General features: G+C 40.2%; 1 protein-coding gene across 2 annotated transcripts in view; it reads left to right on the forward strand.

Annotated features, from left to right (window-relative positions):
* The window catches only part of USP6NL (USP6 N-terminal like), a gene marked incomplete at both ends in the record, with an annotated part of 90,594 nt that overhangs the window by 26,653 nt on the left and 44,172 nt on the right, over window positions 1-19,769 (forward strand). Inside the window, 4 exons of one of the 2 annotated variants that reach the window (XM_080717161.1) lie at window positions 3,257-3,311; window positions 8,150-8,217; window positions 9,727-9,809; window positions 16,423-16,462. In XM_080717161.1, coding sequence (XP_080573287.1) covers window positions 3,257-3,311; window positions 8,150-8,217; window positions 9,727-9,809; window positions 16,423-16,462 — 246 coding nt within the window. Of the gene's footprint in view, window positions 1-3,256; window positions 3,312-8,149; window positions 8,218-9,726; window positions 9,810-16,422; window positions 16,463-19,769 lie in introns of those variants that run through there. The other variant, XM_080717160.1, reaches the window with a different exon arrangement.

A 19,769-nucleotide genomic window follows, 5' to 3' on the forward strand; every position in this document is an offset into this window, starting at 1 on the left:
CCATTAGAACACAGCTGTCAGTCAGGCTTCTAACTGGATTTGAAGAAATATATTCTGTAAAAGTAATGAAAACATTCAAAACTATTAGTTTAAAGCACAATGTAGTGGAGATGCTGTTAATGATATGAGAAATACTTGGAAAGAAAGGTGTAAATCACATGTATGCTAATAATTAAAAGTCAATATTGAAGAGTGTTTGGACTTATTTCTTTTGCGTGCTTTTATGGTATCGGCTACTGCATATTAATTAGAGAAATATGAAAATGTGAATGGAAACTTGTGTGGTGTTTTGGGGGAATCTGGTCATCTCTGAGGACCTAGGCGTTTGTGACTCTGGGTCTTTCATGATCCGTCATTCGCATGAAATGTGAGTTTGGCCCTCCCTTTTCTTACTATGATTTTTTGTACTATTTTTACAGTTGCATCCATGATTAGAATCTTTTGTTATTATAAGAAAGTGAATATAAGAAAGAGGAAAGGAAGCCAAATGGTTTTCTAAGATTAATACACTAGTTGGGGAGAATGACGGAAATGAATGGTTTGTTGAGGTTGTGCATTTTTGGAAATACATTTGTTTACTGTAGAGTTAACAGAGTTATGTGAGACGGAAATGGGGCTGGGCTAGAGTGCAGGGAAATGTAGCACTGGATTATGGGTGACCTCCAGATGGTGGGGGCAGCAGGAGAAACTGGACCAGTTCTTCTCAGAAGACCACCAGGTGATACAGGTGATGCCCTGGCTTGAGATATCCTGCGGCCTCTGGGTGTCCATAGTTCATTTCAGTGTCCACAGAACCACCAATCAAATGAAGTAATGCTGGGGATTCTCTTACTGAGGTTGTACCTTCTTAATGTTGTTTTTGCCTCTACTTTGATGTTGAGCTGCTTAACTTCTTGAGCATTCCAGCCTTGGATCTAGAGCATAGCAAAATAAATGCTGAAGTTCTTGGCACTGGGACCTATTATGATCTTAATGTTTACAAGAATCTTTATTCTGAGCTGAGCAGGGTGGTGCATGCCTGAAATCCCAGGATGTGAGGGACTGAGGCAGAAGGACCACAGGTTCAAAGCCAGCCTCAGCAACTTAGCAAGATCCTCACCAACATCGTGAGACTCTATTTCAAAATGAAAAGGGTCAGGGATATAGCTCAGAAGTAGAATGTCCCTGCTAAAGGCAGGACGATCATATATCAGGAGTGCTACTGGAAGCTGAGTGTTCAAGTATACACCTGTAATCCCAGTACGTGGGAGGCTGAGATAGGAGGATCACAGGTTTGAGTACATCCTTAGCAATGTTGCAGAACTCTCTGCAACCTAGAGAGATTGTTTCAAAACAAAAAATTAAAAAAGGGCTGGGGGTGTAGTTTGAAGGTAGAATGCTCCTGGGCCAATGCCCAGTACCATGGGTGGGGGAGTGTTAGGTGCTAGGGCGGTCATCCAGTGGTATAGAATGCTTGAAGGTGGGTTCATCCCCAGCACTGCAAGAAAGCTAAACAAAGACAACATCGTGGGAGATGGGAATTGGACCAGATAGCAGGGGTGACTAGATATGGAGAGAGGGGGATTCTCACCAAAGTAACTTAACGGGATTCTACTACAGCTGGGCTAGGTAGGCCAACAGCAGGACAGGGCCAAGGTCAAGCCTTCAAGCCTTGTTAAGAGATTAAGAGAGGGCTCACAGGAACCTGACTGCAGTTTGGTCAAGGAGAGCATGTCCGTGTCAAGGTGTGTGTGTGTGTGTGTGTGTGTGTGTTGGTCATTTTGTTTTTCTATAGTCTATTCTCATTATTTTTCAAAACATTACAGAGGCAGTAAACTTTGAATCCTTATGCATTTATTTATTCTCTTGTAAAGGTCAGAACTCTGACGCACATTTCACATGGCCAATGTCGGGATGTCAGCAGGGCTGGGGCCTTGCGGAGCCGGGGACCTGTCCCTGCCTGTGTGGCTCGTGGGGCGCCAGCTCCCGGTGCCTTGTGCGCCTCCTGGGCATCACCACAGCCTCTTGCTTCCTCCTGCTGTCTCCTTCCACCTTCTTGCCTCCTGTCTGTAAGGATCTTGTGATTACGTTGGACCTACCTGCATGATCCAGAGTAATCTCCTCATCCAGAAATTCTTAATTCAATCTCAGCTGTAAATAAACCCATTCGCATTCTCGAGGTAGCTTTATAGGTTCTGGGCATTAGGATGTGGCGTTAGTTTCTGAACAGAGATACTTCTTTATTACACTTTATAATATTGAAAATGTTTTTATTTTCCCTCATATGTGATATAGAATTCCAAGTTCCTAACATTTATTTTCTCAGAACTTTGTTAATAGTGCTTCATTATCTTCTGGCCATAAGAAGTTTAATGCCAGTTGATTTGCATTTCTTGGTTATGACTTGAACATTTTCCCTTTTCCTCTGTTCTTGAGATCTTTTTCTTTTATTAAATATTACATCTGGTTTAATCTGTGCATAAACTTAATTCATTAGAGGCCAATTAAATATAATTAATGTTTATAAGCATGCCTTTAACTTGGCTATTACTTTTGAAAAGTGGTTTTCAAAGTTTAGGTCCCTACCGATTTAAGGGAAACAGTAATGAGAAAAAGGAAAGAATAAATTAAACAGAGTAGAAGGTTTGATTTTTGCCAACCTGTAATACTTACTGTTTCATGAAATAATACTTTAAAAACGCCCAAACCACTACTGTAGCTTGTATTTATTTACACTGAATCAGAGGCTGAAGTTTTCACACTTCAAATTGTAAGATACTAAATGTATTTAAAAAGAAGAGCGTTTCTGCTTAACTTTAAAGTTTTAAATTAAGAAAAATCTTTGTTGTGTCTAGTGGCAAGTTTTATTCATGAGCACCAAGAATGTGGCTAAATTTGAAGCACAGAAGAGGGCACATTTTGAAGCCATTTGTTTCAAGCCTCTTTTTGTTGTGAGGTGGAATGCTGGGTGTAGGCCGCTGTGGCTCACAGTTGGGATCTAGCCTGAAAGACATGTTTCACCCTCAACAAATATGATCTTTGTTCAAATATCTAGAGTCCATGGAACCACAGCGAGGTCTTTTTTCCTCTCTGGAAAAAGATAGAATGCATTTCAAACTTTTTCTTTCTTGTGCCTGTTTCACAAATAGTTTAAGCAGAGCTGCTTCAGCCTTGGTTTTATTTCAGTTGGTTGCAGTGTGTGAGGGGCCCCTAAAACTCGTGGTGTGCTTGAGAACTATGCCATAACAATGACACCTTGGAAAAGACAAGTCACTCTATGAGGACTGGTGCAGCTGTCAGTTCCCAAGGCCAGACTGATGATCCAGCAAAGGGTAAAGCATTTTTAAAATTGATTTTGTTTCATGTATATAACAGTCATCTGTCAAAAGTATATACTAGGAAAATGGTCTGCTATTAATTTTAGTTTATTGGATTGAATTTGAAACCTTTTAAATTTAATAACTTTTTATGAATTTAGGATTAATTTAGTGATATTAAGTAGGCATTTAGGTATATTGCTTATTTTTAAAGACTGTAATTTAGAAAGATACTTGATTCTTTGGTTTTTTTTTGGTGGGGAGTTAAATGGAATTAGAGGATTCAAGATCTTGTACATGTCAAATTTTAAAATGCTTTTAAAATGCTATAATTGTCATTTTTTCCCATAAATTTGTGCCCAGAGATATTTTCCTATATACTTAAGTATTAAATAAAAACTTGGTGAAGTAAGAGGGCTAACATTTAAGAAAACGGATGCCCATATTTCTCCACATGGTTTTATTTTTTAATGAAAACTTATTTCAGCTATGTTTATTTTGATAGCCATGTTGAGCAACAATTTAATTACCATAATATATTGTCAACAAATACTGTATTTCAGACCAATTTTTCCAAGCAAACTTACTAACTATAATATAAAGATATAGTGTGATTTGTGGCATAATGTTCTCATTAAGTTTTTATTTGGTTAGCCAGGTATAGTAGCATGCACACCTGTATTCCCATTACCTGGGATGCTTAAACAAGAGTATCTTAGGTTCAAGGCCAGCTGCAGCCACTTAACAAGACCTGTTTCAAAGTAGAAAATAAAATAGGGCTAGGGGTATAGCTCAGAGAATGCTCTTTGTTCAACTTCCAGTAACCCACCCCCCAGTTCTTTTCTTTTTGATAAGGGCATGTGATGTAAGTACCAGCTAACACAGCTGTTGCTGTTTAGTAGCTGCCTGGAACTTTGTGCATGCTTGCACACAGACACAAGATAGCCATTGGTGCGTTTGTGGTCAGTTTGTAGGGTAAAATCTTTGTTTTCAAAATAGAGTTTTGAAATAACCAGTCAGAATGAAATCAAAGGAAGTATTCTAGTGCAATTCTTTTTTTTTTTTTTTTTTTTTTGCGGGTCTGGAAATGGAACCCAGGGGCATTCGACCTCCGAGCTACACCCCCTGCTCTATTTTTTATTCTTTATTTTGAAACAGGGTCTCACTAAGTTGCAGAGGGCTTCACTAAGTAGTAGCTGAGGCTGTCCTTGAACTGCGATTCTCTGGTCTCAGCCTCCCTAATGCTGGGATTACAAGCATGCGCCACCACGCCCGGCTCTAGTGCAGTTCTTAATAAACTTCTCCACTACAAATCAGACAGTGTGAGACATAATTTAATTATAGGATACTACTACTTACTTCATAGATGATTACCTTTCAGTGTGGATTATTAAATGACTTCACTTCAGTTTTAGGAAAGATTGGCATTTCTATTTAGTTTTTTAAAAGCAGATTTTATGCCGGGCGTGGTGGCGCACGCTTGTAATCCCTGTGCTTGGGAGGTGGAGACAGGAGGATCACGCGGGTCCGAAGCCAGCCTCACTGGTTTAAGAAACACTGTTTCTAAATAAAAATATAAAAAATAGGTGTCTGGGAGTATAGCCCGGGGTTAGAAGGGTTTCCAGGAACCCCAGTACCAAAAATAAAATAAAATAATTAAAAATGGCTGGGGTGCAGCCCAGAGGTAGAATGCCCCTGGGTTCAGTCACTAGTACCAGGGGGGCAGATTTGGCATTGTGTTAATAGTTTGTTTGGCTTTAAATCTATGTTCTTTGCAGAATGTATTCATTCACGTTACACAGGTTTCTCTAATGAGTAAAATACAAAGATAAGAAATATGGCCAAGTGCTTGGTAAAAACACAATTATAATTATTGCTACTATTCAGACTTTCTTACTCATGACCTTTGCCCAATTTTCTATTGGAATGCCTGGAATGTTGAAATTGAGCTGGGGGTTGCAAAGGAGGCAAAAACCAGCCAAGTTTTTGAGTGAGACCAAGCCTCCTTAATTAACTGGCACTTTTGGGCGAGGTCTGCCGACCGTGGGGGAAGAGACCCATGACCAGGCAGCAGAGTCACGGTCAGCAGAGTCACGCCGCAGAGAGGAAGTGAGGGTATTTATGTAGTGGGATCTTGGGGTGGGACTAGCGGTGTGGAAATGCTGGTCCTCGCGGTATCTGGAGTCTCTGGACCTCTGGAGTCTCTCATAACGTCTCCGCTTCTGGCTTCTGGGGGTCCACATCCTGTCCTCTGAGGGGAAGGGGAAGGAGCCGACCGATCATCCCTGTCTTTTTCTTCTTGATCAGAGGGAATTAGAGATTTAGAACTTATTTGAGTAGAGTCAGGATACAATTTCATCCAATTCTAGTATAATTTCTCTTCCATAGCTAGGTTTTCCTTTGTGGACATTTCTCATCTGACAGTGATCTATATAAAGCTTTGTATCTTGCAGTTTGCCACACTGAAGGTTTTGGGGAATACTTGACCTCTTCACTCCCCATCCCCATGCCATTTCCAGCTCCTCCTTTTATACTTTTGAATGTCTCATTTTGTGTTGGAAATGTAATTGAGACTCCTAAGGACTGGTAGAAGGAATAAGGGACTGGTATAAAATATATGCTAAAAATCATTTATCTCTTAAATTTGGCCTAATCACCAAAGAAATTCATATTTAGCAGCTCCGACTAGTAGACATGGAATTTATTTCAATAGTTAAGCTTCCTAGTTTGAATTAAATTTCTTTTTATTTGCTTTCCCTACCCTTCAGTAGAAGTATGACCTTCATGCTTTAAAGCCAAGCAGCAAAAGGGGAAAAGGAATCGCAGAGGCCCATAAATCTACCATAGGGTAACGAATGTATATATTATTATGCTGATTATCTCAGACTTTTTCATTAGTTCATTGAGAAAATCTAAAAGGGAGTTTAGCTGAGAGTGGTGGCACACGCTTATAATCCCATTACTTGGGAGGCTGAGACAGGAGGATCCTGGTTCGCGGACAGCCTCAGCTACTTAGTGAGGCCCTTTGCAACTCAGTGAGACCCTGTTTCAAAATAAAGAATAAAATTAGGGCTGGGGCATAGCTCAGAGGTAGAATGCCCTGAGGTTCCAACCCCAGTACTGCCAAAAAAAAGCGGAGGGGAGTTTATTTTTGTTATTATATTGAACCATTCTATCTATTATTCATAGGATAGTTAATACCCTAACTGAAAAAAGTAGTGACATAAACATTCCCCCCCAAATCTTTTACATATTTACTCATTCTCACTTTGCCATTTTTACTGTTATAAATTACCTGGTGCATATTTGATGATCTCATTGACATAAATCCTTAGAAGTGAAATATTGGGTAAAGGATATACCTGCTTTGAAGATTTCTGAAACATAATATTGAATTACTCTCCAAAAATCTTTTGTGAGTTTATATATTATTCTTAGTATAGGGAACTACAAATCCCGCACGCTAAGAATATCAGTGCAGTTTTTGGTTAGTCTGAGGTGGATGCGAGGTGATATTTTAAAACGTATTTAGTTACTAATGATACTGATTTTTTCTGCGTCTTGGTAGTTTTTTAAATTTAGATTTTATTTTTATGAGAGCTATCCTTAGCTTAAAGACTCGGCAGTCTGTAGCTGTTTGGAAAGCGGCTGGCTGTCAGTGCTCCGTGCTGGCCACCGCACAGAAGGGCCTGCGCCCGGCTGGGCGGGCTGTTCTGTTTACTTCCACGGCGCCATGACAGGCCTGCGGCCCTTTGAGGTTGGAGGCACCAGCTGTGGGTCTCCTGCTGTGTGAGCAGCCAGGGCTCCCCACCCGCATCTGCCGCTCAGCCCTCACTCGCTCCTGAGGTTGCAGCCCTACCCTTAGCTCTCCTCAGGAACCACCGTTTCTGGGCCTTTAGCAAGAAGGTTTCACGAATCCCTAAACTGCCATTCCAGAGGCTTTAATTAAAAATGAGCATAGCAGCAGGTGCTCTGCCTGCCACCTTTTAGTGGAGTCCTTTATGGTGGGTCTAGTAGTCATGTCTGTAATGTGGTGGTTAAAGTTACGGGCTCTGAAATGAGGACGGTCTAGATTTGAATCTTAGCTTGGCTTTTTACTAGTTTTGTGACCTTGGACAAATTGCTTTAAGTCTCCAAACCCCAGGTATGGTTGACGTGGAATTACTAATGGTGCCACAGTAGATAAGGTGCTGTGAGAAGTAAGTGTGGTGAGGCGTGGTAGAGCGCTCGGCACAGCGTGGGCTTCCTGGCAGCATCTCGCTGTGGGCCGGGCATGTGGTTAGAATACACATGCCGTTAGTTACTGCTGCCTTGTGACTCTTGGGGAGACATTCTTGCTCATGACCTGTGCCCAGTATTCTTTTGGAATGTTATCTTTTTCTTCTTGTTAGAAATGTCATTTTATTTTTATTTATGGTACTTGGAATATATAATTATATCCATACTATTTCATGTTGCCATGTCTACTTTCGTCATCACGTTTGTGTTTTTGAAAGACAGCAGTGGTATTGAGGAAGGAGGCTGCGTACATGAGTGTGTACATGAGTGTGTACATGAGTGTGTACGTGTGAGTTGTAGAACTGAAGCATGAGACCAGCCAGGAGGTTATTATAGTAGCGAGGCTGTTGGTAATAGGACCTGAAAACGTAAATGATGGTACTATAAAGAAACTTATAACTCCTGACATATATCCTGTGCTAGTTTATTTTGTGGAGAAATTACCTTTATTTTTAAGTTTATTTATTTTCCTGATTCTTCATTTTAGGCAATATTGGATTTTTGTTTTATTTTCATTTATAATTAACTTTATAACTTGTTGTATAAGAGTTCATCCAAACTTGATCTCTCCACAGATTCAGACCAGGATGTAGCACTCAAGCTTGGCCAGGAACGAGCTGAAATAGTTGCTAAATATGACAGAGTGAGTATCCCGATTACCCCCGAGTAAGTTTTATTAGAAAAACCATATCAATAGAAAAGGCTTTACCTTTTGGGACGCTTGGATTACAGCAGGTCTTGTTTACTCAGGAGGACAGTGAGCTCACCTTTTTCTCTCTCCCTCCTTCTTGCTACTTTTCAACACCCAGACTGGCGCTGCCTCAGGGCCTTTGCGCTGGCTGTTTCCTCTGCCGAGACTCCTGTATCCTGGCTGCCTCGTGCTCATTGCTGCAGCTCTTCACATCTCCGCTCACACGCTTCCTTCTTAGTGTGCCCTTCTCTGTTCTCACCCCCTTTACTGCCCCCGGGACCCCGTGGCCCCTTTATTTTTCACCAAAATGCTTATTATATCATCATTCTATGTATTTTACTCTTTTTATTGTTTGTTATCCCTCTTAGAATGCGAACTTTTGCGCTTGGGAGGCTGAGACAGGAGGATCACACAGGTTCGAAGCCAGCCTCAGCTACTTAGTGAGACCCTGTTTCCAGATAAAGTATAAAAAATAGGTCTGGGAGTATAGTCTGGAGGTAGAAAGCCCCTGGGTTCCTCCCCCAGGACCACAAAAAAAGAAAGAAAAAAGAATGCAAACTCTGAGGGAAGGACTTTTTTGTTTGATTGCTTGATTTATTCATGTATTCTTAATACTTAGAAAAGTCCCTGACTCATAGCAGTTACTTAATAAATATTTGAATAAAGGAGTATATAGAACTAAATACCCATTGTATTCATAATTTATGTTGTTATAAGTTTACTGCAGAAATTAGATTTTGTACATTTATGTACGTTTATTCTATCCTTATGTTAATAACATAGAGTTAGTTTTTAATGTTCTAGAAAATTTCAACTATTGATGATTCAGTTTCTCCTTACTACACTATATCCTGAAGTTTATATGCGTCATACAGTTATTTATAAGTGTCATATTTTGTATTTGCATTACTTACATATAATTATGTACCTTTTTTATTTGTAATAATATTTTGTATTTCTTATTTGTGAGAATATCAATAGCATGAAATGATAGGAAGCTTTCTGGATGTGGCTCTGCTTCCAGGGAGGCCGTATTCAACTTCACACTTACCTTCATGTTTGAGTTGGTTGTTTGGAACCTCAGACATAGTTTCCCATTATCATGATTAGGTTTTGGTACAGTATATGAAAAGCCTAGTTGACTTATCTAGAGAGACACAGTATCTGGCCTATTCTTCTGAGAGGCTTAGATAAAGGAAAGAAAGATTTTTTCTAAAACGTGTTCACTTTCAAAACTTAAGTTTTGGCAATCCCTCCTTGAGTGGCGTCCTGTTCGTCCTCACTTCCTTATCTGTCCTTAGTCTGATCAAGGCTGTCACTGACGGACCGTCTCTAGTTTATAACTGGAAACTGATTATGATTTAAACCCAAATAGTTGTATTTTAAAAAATGCTCTTTCTTAGTCAAACATTTTTTGGTTTTATCAACTCCTAGTAACGTTCTTTTTGTCCATTATTTTAGGGACGAGAAGGTGCAGAGATTGAGCCTTGGGAAGATGCTGATTATCTTGTTTACAAGGTCACAGATAGATTTGGCTTTTTACAGTAAGTCATATAGATTGAAAACTAATGTTTTTTGCTTATGGTTTTTCTATGGTTACCTATTATATTGATTTTCTTTATTTTTTAATAGAATTTCTGAGAATAAGGTTCCAGAAATGATCCTAGAATATGGTAAATTCTTGGCAATATTAACCTCTATGATTAAAATTAAAATATAGTTAAAATACAATCTTTGATTTTTTTTTGCATGTTTTGGTAAGAATATTAAGTGTAATAAATGAATTGTATCAATAATTTAGCAGAAATTAATGTACATGTATAGTAATTTCTATTTTAAAATTAATTGTAAACATTTACCTTTTTCTTTTTGGTGGTACTGGGGATGGAACCCAGGGGCCTTCTACCTCCGGGCTACACTCCCAGACCTATTTTATATTTTATTTGGAAACAGGGTCTCTTTAGCCAGCAAGGCTGGCTTCAAACCTGCACGATCCTCCTGTCTTTGCCTCCCAAGAGCGGGGATTACAAGCGTGAGCCACCACGTCCGGAAACGTTTAACTTTATATAAGTGCATTTAAAAATAATTAGCAGCTGGACAATGTCGTGCAGGCTTGTAATCCCAGCATTTGGAAGGCTGAGACAGGAAGATCACGGATCACAGACAGCCTCAGCTACTTAGTGAGAGGTCCTTTGCAACTCAGCAAAACCCTGTTTCAAGATAAAGAATAAAAAATAGGTCTGGGGGTGTAGCTTGGAGGTAGAATGCCCCTGGCTTCCATCCCCAGACTTGCAAAACAAAACAACAACAACAACAACAAACAAACAAAACAAAACAAAACAAAACCCCAACAAACCAAGAGAAGGCTAAACCACTGTAGAATGAAGCGGTGAAAGTGATTTTGGCTCTTAGAAACATACTGCAAGATACTGTGAATTCAACTTTTCTCATCCTGGAATTGTTAATCAGATTTTCATCTCTGCTTTGATTATATACAATTTAGGGACTAACTAAATTTCCATTCAGATTTATTATTCTACAGTTATATTTATTATACATAGGGAAAAGCTAAGAGTTTGTATTTTGTAATACATGATTAAATTTCAAAAGAAAAACATAATTGTGTGTATAGTGTATAGCAGTAACCTATAGTACACAGTTAATTTTATTCCATTTAATCACGCTTTTTCCTCCCTGCATTCAGAGCATTCAGAAGTTATTTTGTTGAATCAGGTTTTTCTGATGGTAAAGCAGACAAGCAAGCAAGCAGAAATAGTTGTGTAGGAGTTAGAGAATATACGCTCTTTGTGGGTTTGCTGGTCTCTGGCCCGTTAACCATTTTATACTCCATCTGAAAACTGGAGTCAATAACTGATATTCATACCCTAAGAGTATTGAGGACTTGAAGAAATAAAATATAAGAAAACTTTATAAAGCTTTGGACAGGTGCATTATTATTATACTTAATAACATTGCATATCCGAAACTTTCTCCTGAATTGTTTTATATATATATATATATATATATATATATATATATATATATACACTTTTTTTAAAATTTTATTTATTTTTTTGCTTGAAACAGTATGCGTTTGGTCTTGGGAGCGAGAGTGGCCCAAGACCTGTGCCTGGGTTTGACAACCCAACTCTGCAGCCAGCTAGTTTGTGTTTGCCTTGCTCTCTGTGCTGAGGTCCCCTTGGCTCCAGCAGGGATACAGTCAATAACTTAGGAATATTAATTAGTATTCATTGACATTTATTGTGCGCCAGACACTACTGTAAGCCCTTTTCATGGGTTAATTTATTTATTCCTCTCAAAAAGTCTTGGGATAAGTGCTTTTAAAAAGTCTCCCCCATTAGGTGGGTGTGGTGGCGCAAGCTTGTACTCCCTGCGCTTGAGAGGCTGAGACAGGAGGATCGCGCAGGTTCGAAGCCAGCCTCAGCTACTTAATGAGGCTCTCAGCAACTTAGTGAGACCCTGTTTTCCAAATAAAATATAAAATAGGTCTGGGGGTGTAGCCTTGAGGTAGAAAAGCCCCTGGGTTCCACCTCCAGTACCACCACCACCAAAAAAAAAAAAACCCAAAAAACCCATTTTTTAGATGATGAAAACAGGCACACTGAAGTCAAGTCGCTTGCCCAAGTTGTATTGACAGTGAGCGTCAGATTTGGGGTGGACCTCGGCAGTCTCAGACCTTGTGTTTTGAACTCCTCTGGTAGACTGCCTGCTACTGCCTATGTGTACTCTTAATAAGGAAAATGCAGAGTAAGTGCTTTGAAATACCTAGAAGGAAATGAAAAGGGAGAGAAGCGTGTCTAATGAGGATACTCTTAGAAGTGGTCACTTCTGTGGAGACGTACACGAAAGCAGATGAGCTCGCCACTTCTTTGAAAATGAAGCAGATTGGTACCAGTTTTCATGCTAGCACATCAATGTTTTTATTTACTCCATGAAGCAGTTCTAAACACACATGAGAATAATGAAACAAATGAAATTTAATGTAATGTTAGACTGTTTAAATTTTATCAGAGTCTTTGATTTTGTTAGAATGCCTAGTTTCAGTAAGACACTTTCTTCAGAGATTGCTGCTGGTGGCTTTTGTTGCATGTCCCCATAGACTCAAGTTCCTCTTGCCGTTGAATATATTTGATGTAGGTGCTTAGACATTACTCCCTGTCACACTTGATCAGAAGAGCAGTTCTCTATTGTATTGGTTATTTGTAATTTTTTTATTGGTTCCGCGGTGGAATTGAGTTTTAGGTTCAATGTCAATACAGTAAAATGACAAAAACCCCACATGTAGCCTTCTGCAATGGCTGCTGAGTTCATATCTAATTACAGTTTTAGAAACTTAAATTATTTGTTAAAATATATGAAGAAGTAGCAGCAGTTAACAGATACAGTACAGGACTAACTTGGTTTTACAGTAGATTTCACAATAAATATTACAGCCGTTGCCAGAGCAGCCTCTCTGGATACTGGAGCAGCAGCGTCCTTGTTGAGTTTCAGTTAAGGGGCATCCCTCCAGTCTGCCTGTGATTGGGTTACAGCTGGAGGATGGAGAAATCGAGCTTGTTTAAGAAGTCAGAGAACTTCAGAAATGCTCATCAGAATAGCCACTGCTAGTCTACTAAACCACGAATGCCTGGTATTTGGATAATGATAAATAGTTCTTTTCAGTTACAAGTTATTAATAGATGAATTAAACGGAAATTGCACCAAATACAGGGGAGATAAAATTAATGCTGTCAGATGTTTAACTACTTATCAAAATTTTCATATTTATAAAACTTAGCAGACAATCTGTAGTTTATCCTGACTATATAAATATATGAGAGCCAGAATAAAGGAAGATTATTTGTTTTTCTTAAAAGGGTTGAGGACTCTTTCTACCCGTCTTTTCTAAGTTGTATCTAAACCTAGGTAAAATCTACTTCAAAAACGAAAGTGGAATTTAGTCACTGTGTTCAACTTACTAATTTTAACAAGTTAAGTTTCATTTCCAAGTTAAAGTTTATCTCTCAGTGACAGAAGTAGTCTGCCTGAACTGTTGAGAAAGAACAGGCACATATAAGTGTGATAGTACAAAAAATTCTATCCAAATAAAAAGAAGGCGACCAGCTGAGTGAGATGGGAGGGGAAGGGGAAGCACCCTGATGTGCTTGGTGTGCATCCCCAGACACCAGAGTCTGTCACTAAGCCCAGCTGGAGAGGGGGTGGGGGAGGGGTGGGAATTAGGGAAGGGCTAAATGTGTGATGATGATGGATGATTATAGCATACCAATAATTTTTTTAAAAATTCTTTTGCCACTGATGAACTATGTTGATGTTTTTAGCTATATTTCTATGAGATACAGCTACTTGTCAGCTTAGTGTTTGATTTTTTTTTTTTTCTTGCAGTACTGGGGATGGAACCCAGGGGTATTGTAGCTCCAAGCTATACCCCCACCCCTAGTTTTTTTTAGTCTTTTTATTTTATTGTTTAAATTAATTAATTTTTTATTTTTATTTTTATTTTATTTATTTATTATTATTATTTTTTTTTTTTGGTGGTACTGGGGTTCCCGGAAACCCTTCTACCTCTGGGCTATGCTCCCAGACCTAATTTTTTATACTTTTTTTTTCTTTTTGGAAACAGGGTCTCTTACACCAGCGTGGCTGGCTTTGGACCTGCACGATCCTCCTGTCTCCACCTCCCAAGCACGGGGATTACAAGCGTGCACCACCATACCAGGCCCTAGTCTTTTTATTTTTGAAACAGGGTCTCACTGAATTGTGAAGGGCCTCGCTAAGTAGCTGAGGCTGTCCGTGAACTGCAATCCTCCTGTCTCAGCCTCCCGAATGCAGGGTTTATAAGCGTGCACCACCACGCCTAGCTGGTGTTTGATTTTTAAAGGCAGCTTTTAGGTGTCCTTAAGCCCTTATCCTCTAAAATAAGGGCTGGCAAACATTTTCTGAAAAGCACCAGATTCGAAATGTCTTTTGGCTTTGTGGGCCATATAATCTTTGTGACAGCCACTCAGATCTGTTGCTGTAGTATGAGAACAGCCATAGATGTTCCCTAAATGAATGAGTGCGGCAGTGTTCCATTAAAACTTTATTTAAAAATCTAGTCAGCGGGCCTGAGTGACCTGATAGGCTATAGGTGATGACCTGAAGGAATGCTCAGCATGCACCCAGATTGTGGTCTTTCCTCTGCTTGAAGGATAGTTGGTTGGCACAGTGAAGATGCATCTCTGCACGCAAGGATGCGTTTGTCTTTCTGTCCACACGTTTGTTCAGCAGCACTGACTTCAACATACATCACACACAACTCTCAGCAGGCAGCACTCTCCTGCGAAGGCTGTGAATGTGGACATATGCCAACACACGGACTTGAGGAGGTCACTGTGTCCACACAGAAAATTCTGTATGAAGAAAATTTAGGTATAAGAAGTGACTCCGGAGCTGGGTGTGGTGGCGTACACTTGTAATCCCAGGACATGGAAGCTAGGACAGGAGGATCTTGGGTTTGTGGCTAGACTCAGCTACTTAGTGAGGCCCTCCACAACTTAGTGAGACCCTACTTTATAAAGAATTAAAAAACAAGGATAGGGGTGTAGCTTGGAGGTAGAATGTCCTTGGGTTCCATCCCCAGTACCACGTGCGTACATACGTGCATACGCTTGCACACACACACATGTACACATGCATACACATGACGCAGGAAACTGTATAGGAATTGGACCACATGCTTGGCATGTCATCCATCCATGCTGTCTGAAGACTTTTTTATTTTAATCCTCAAAGTCTGATTTTTTTCTTTGGGAACTGGTTTCTCAGCCTTTGTGGCTGTTCTCCATGGGCTCCTGTGCTAGCTGAAGACCTCCGTTTGCCTCCACAGGATCAGCTAGTGCTGAGCATTTTTGTGTCGGGCTGAGTGACTGAGTGAAGATGTACGTTTTCTTATCTGTGAAGTGAGAGATTTGGACTAAGACCTCTTTTGACTGTCACACTTTTTTTTGTGTGTCAATGCCATTGCTATGGCTTAATGGTTCATCCAAGGACTCTTCAGAGTAGCAGAAGTGTGTCTTTGAACTTACTGAATTTTTGAATACTAGTCTGCCATGCCCTTAAAAAAGGTACTGTTTGGCTTAAGAGAAAACTAAACACCATGCATTTATTGTTTCCAAAGCATCAGTATGACTGATCAAGCTATTGAAAGCACATTGTTTGTGGGTAGCACATTGTTTCTATATTACTGACATTTAATGTAAAATGTAATATTTACATTTAATTTAATGTATTACTGACATCTCAGAATATTTTATATTAGAGGCGATATCATGCAGGTATACTATACCTGAGCAATGAATTTGATTTTTTCTGTATATTTTTAAAACGTTATCTCTTGAAGTTTTGACTGGAAAGCATTCTTTATTGTACAGAATAAAAGTGAAAGTTTTATTTTTAACTTACAAATCCATTGGAAGCTATTTTTTCTTTCTCCTAATTTTTATGACAATCAACTATTAGGAACCATAGTTGGAACCAAGAGTGAAAGTGGTGGTCTGGAATAGAGGCTGGCAGGCTGGCCTGCAGGCCACACACACCTTACCACCTATTTTTTAAATTTTTAAATTTTTAGGAGCAACTAGGAAAGCTACACTGAGTTTACATGTTATCTGGTTACTTTTGAAATATAATATTAGAATTGAGTAGATGTGAAAAAGATTATATGATCCACAAAGCCTCAAATGATTGCTTTGACAGAAGAGATTTGCTGCTGCTGATGCAGAGCCAGCCATGTTGTACGATGGGACGTTTGCAGCCAAAGGAACATCCAGCATAGGTGCCTCTAGCTGCATGACTCTCTTACACTTGACTATGACCAGTGAGACTACACCATGCAGTGTTAGATCTTAATTTTAATTTGCACTTAAAGCCACATATGACTAGTGGCTACTGTGTTGGACAGTGCAGATGTAGAGATCTGAAGATAAGGGGTGTGGTGGCAACAGAATAGATAGAGTGTCCTGTTGAATTCTGTGGAGTGGGCACACCTGCAACTCTTGTGGTGGCAACGGAGTATTACATTATATGTGCTGATAGGTATGTGATATTCAAAGTTTTCTCTGATTTCAACCATTGCACATGTGTTGTTATTCTCTGCAGTGAGGAGGAGCTCCCCTATCACAATGCAGCTGTGGACCGGGTAAGTCCAATTCTTCATTGACTTGTAGTTACTGGTGAATTGCCTTTATTAGAGGAATAAAACCTACCATCTTTGTGATTTTGAGTCCCATATTATATGCTGCAAGTGGTCTAGTCATTGTTAAAATTTGACCCTAATTATGTCAATCTAAGAAAGTCATTAAACTAATGATGAAGCTGGCATGGTGGCCCACACTTGTAATCCTAGTCCTTGGGAGGCCGAGACAGGGGGATTGCAGGTTTGAGGCTAGCCTCAGCGCGAGTCAGTGAGACTCTGTTTCAAAGTAAAAACTAAAAAGGTCTGGGTGTGGAGTTCAGATGTAGAACAACTTGTGTTCAATCCCTATTACCATAAGGAAAAAAACAAAAACTAATGATGAACTGATTTTAGGCAGGCCTGTGGATTCTGATGGACTTGAGCAGAGTGTTGCCTTCTAGGATGGCGGCCTCAGTCTGGCCCAGGCTGCACCTCAGTCTGAAACCAGCCTCCCGAGGGCAGGGACCTGGCAGCAGCTTAGCGAGCGGCGCCAGGGTGATTCTCAGGCACGCTCTGGACAGTAGCTTTCTGGACAGTAACTGTTCAGTGAAATCTTAGAAACTTCTTGCAAATAACCACAACAATAAAACGTTTTCTAATTTTAAGTAACAATCTTAGTATTTTAAGGACTTCAACAGTGTTAGGTAGTAAACCTGTCAGCTTTTTTTTTTTTTAACCTTTTCTTGGTCTACTTAGCAAGGAGCTGGTTCCACACCTAAGTGTACATATGAAGTAGAGACTGAATATCTTTTGGTTGCTCAGCATTTTCTTCCTTCTCCCCATTTTTTTCTGCTACAAACATGAATTATGGAATGAAAGTAAGGGGGTCATTTGGTATTATTTTTTGTCTGTACCTGTCTTATGAAGGGAGAGGGATGAACTTTAGACAGTAGAGAAGAAATTGGAATCGGAATAATTTTTTTTGTTTGGTCGGGCAAGGTGGCGCACGCTTGTAATCCCAGTACTTAGGAGGCCGAGCAGGAGGATCTGGGTTTGTGGCCAGCCTCAGCTACTTAATGAGGCCCTCCATAACTTAGTGAAATCCTGTTTCAAAAACAAAAAATATCAGGCTGGGGTGGAGCTTGGAGGTAGAGTGCCCCTGGGTACAATCCTCAGCATCACACACACACACACACACACACACACACACACACACACACACACACAGTTTGTTTCTGAAAATCAAAATGAGCAAAACCTTAAGCTGTAGACATAATTGCCACATTACACATAGAGATCCCCTGTGGGCACTGCCTATGTTTGAAAGATGACCTGGTTCTCTCAGCGCCGTAACTTTAACTTAGGAGCTTTGGCATAGGCATTTCTTTCTTTCAATAGCTACATTAATGAATAGTAGCTATGTGTCCTGCACTAGTGCAGCTACTGAGTCGAATCCTAAGATTAAATCAAACAGCTTCTGCCTTAGAGAAGCACTGGCCAGTGACTGGAGGGAAGACAAAAGAGACAGCAGCGGGCGCTTGTTGGTGGCTTTTGGAAGCGGAGTGCTTGGGAACCTCAGCGGCGTGCTGGCGGAGTCCGCGGCGCTGCGGAGCACGGACAGGAAGTGGCAGCGGTGGTGATGGCTTGGCGAACTTGGGTCGGTCCACGTTAAGTGCCAGCGTACGCGCAGGTTTATTTCTGTCCTCTGGCCATCCATGACTTCTTTGTCTAGTGACCTGGTTTCACTAATGCTCTGACCTGATACCACCATGACCCTCATGTCTCCATTCCTGCTTTCTCGCCCAGCTCATAATCGTAGCCATTAGAGATGATCTGCAACTCCTGACGGTTCCACTTAAGGTTTTGTTTGCTCTATGGTGCAAGGGTGAGACCCATGTGATACAAATGATGCTTCAAGTTTTGATTTTTTCTTTACCCTAGCAGTTTCCAGTGTAGTCCTAAATCTGTCCCATTAACAAGTGCCTGTTCCACTAAATAAAACACCTTTCTAGTTGTTCGGTCAGTCTAAAATCTTCTGAGTGATCTTTGACTTTCTTTTGGACCACTCTTCTCATCTGTCAACAAGTTCTGGGCTCTGCCTTCAAAATGCCGGCAGAGTCTGATGACTTCTTGCACCTCTGCTCCTGCTCCCCAGGCCACTGTGGCCTCCTCTGGGCTTCCCGTCCCTTGCCTCTGGCTCCCAGGTCTTATCTGTTCATCGGAACAGCCAGAAGTGCCCTGTTAAGTGAGGTCAGGTCACTTTCTGATCCCAACCCTCATGGCGGCTCCCCATCCCATCCATATTCAAAGGAAAGTTTTTAGAATGACCTTCAACCCCCCCCCCCTTTGTGGTACTGGGGGTGGAATCCAGGGGCTTTTTACCTCCGGGCTATACTCCCAGATCTATTTTATATTTTATCTGGAAACAGGGTCTCACTAAGTTGCTGAGAGCCTCACTAAGTAGCTGAGCTGAGGCTGGCTTTGAACCTGCGCGATCCTCCTGTCTCAGCCTCCCAAGCGCGGGGATTACAAGCGTGCGCCACCATGCCCGGCTCAAAGCCCCTTTTAACCCAGCTTCTGTTAGCGTTGTGATCTTCCCTTCTTCTCTTCCCTACCCCTTCTGTTCTCTGTCTTCTTTGTCCTCCCTTCCGTTGTTGATGTATACCAGGGACAGTGCTTAGCATATAACATATGATCACTAAGTGTGGAATGAATTAATTAATGAATGCAGTGCTTCTTATAACAATGTGTGTATTTATTTAAAGACACAGGGATTGTACTTTAAAGTATTACAAAAAGTATTCTTTATTTGAGAATTTAGGGAGAGAGTGTTGGAGGGCATTATTCTTAACAAATATTTATATTTGGCAAAAATAAAAATCCAGTATTACAGTATTAACTTCTTTTTCCAACTCTTCTTTCCTTCTCTTTGTACTTTCCTGGTCCAAAAAGTCGCAGAGTTTTCAAATCAGTGATTTAGATGACTTAAATATTACAGTGGGGAAAAGAACAAATTAAAAATAGGGTTAGTGGAGGATGTATGCTTGAAAGAGTCTTATTTTTTTAAAATTGTATTTGTACTTTGAGAATACTTACATGTATAATAGAAGACCTCTTACCCAAGTTAGGCTTATAACTAATTGGTTGTTTACTCTAAAAAGTTTAATATAATAATATAATAGTTTAATATAATGTGTGCTTTAATAATTATTATTGTCAGTCTTTTGTTGGGGCTGGGGCAGGATTCTGAGGCTGATTGAGATTCATTAACCCTTTCATACCTAAACTACACTCATATTGCATGGTATGCCTTTTACAGTTTTGGCTTTTT

The sequence above is a fragment of the Muscardinus avellanarius genome (genome assembly GCF_963383645.1).
Source record: "Muscardinus avellanarius genome assembly, chromosome: 20".
Classification (NCBI taxonomy): Eukaryota; Metazoa; Chordata; class Mammalia; order Rodentia; family Gliridae; genus Muscardinus; species Muscardinus avellanarius.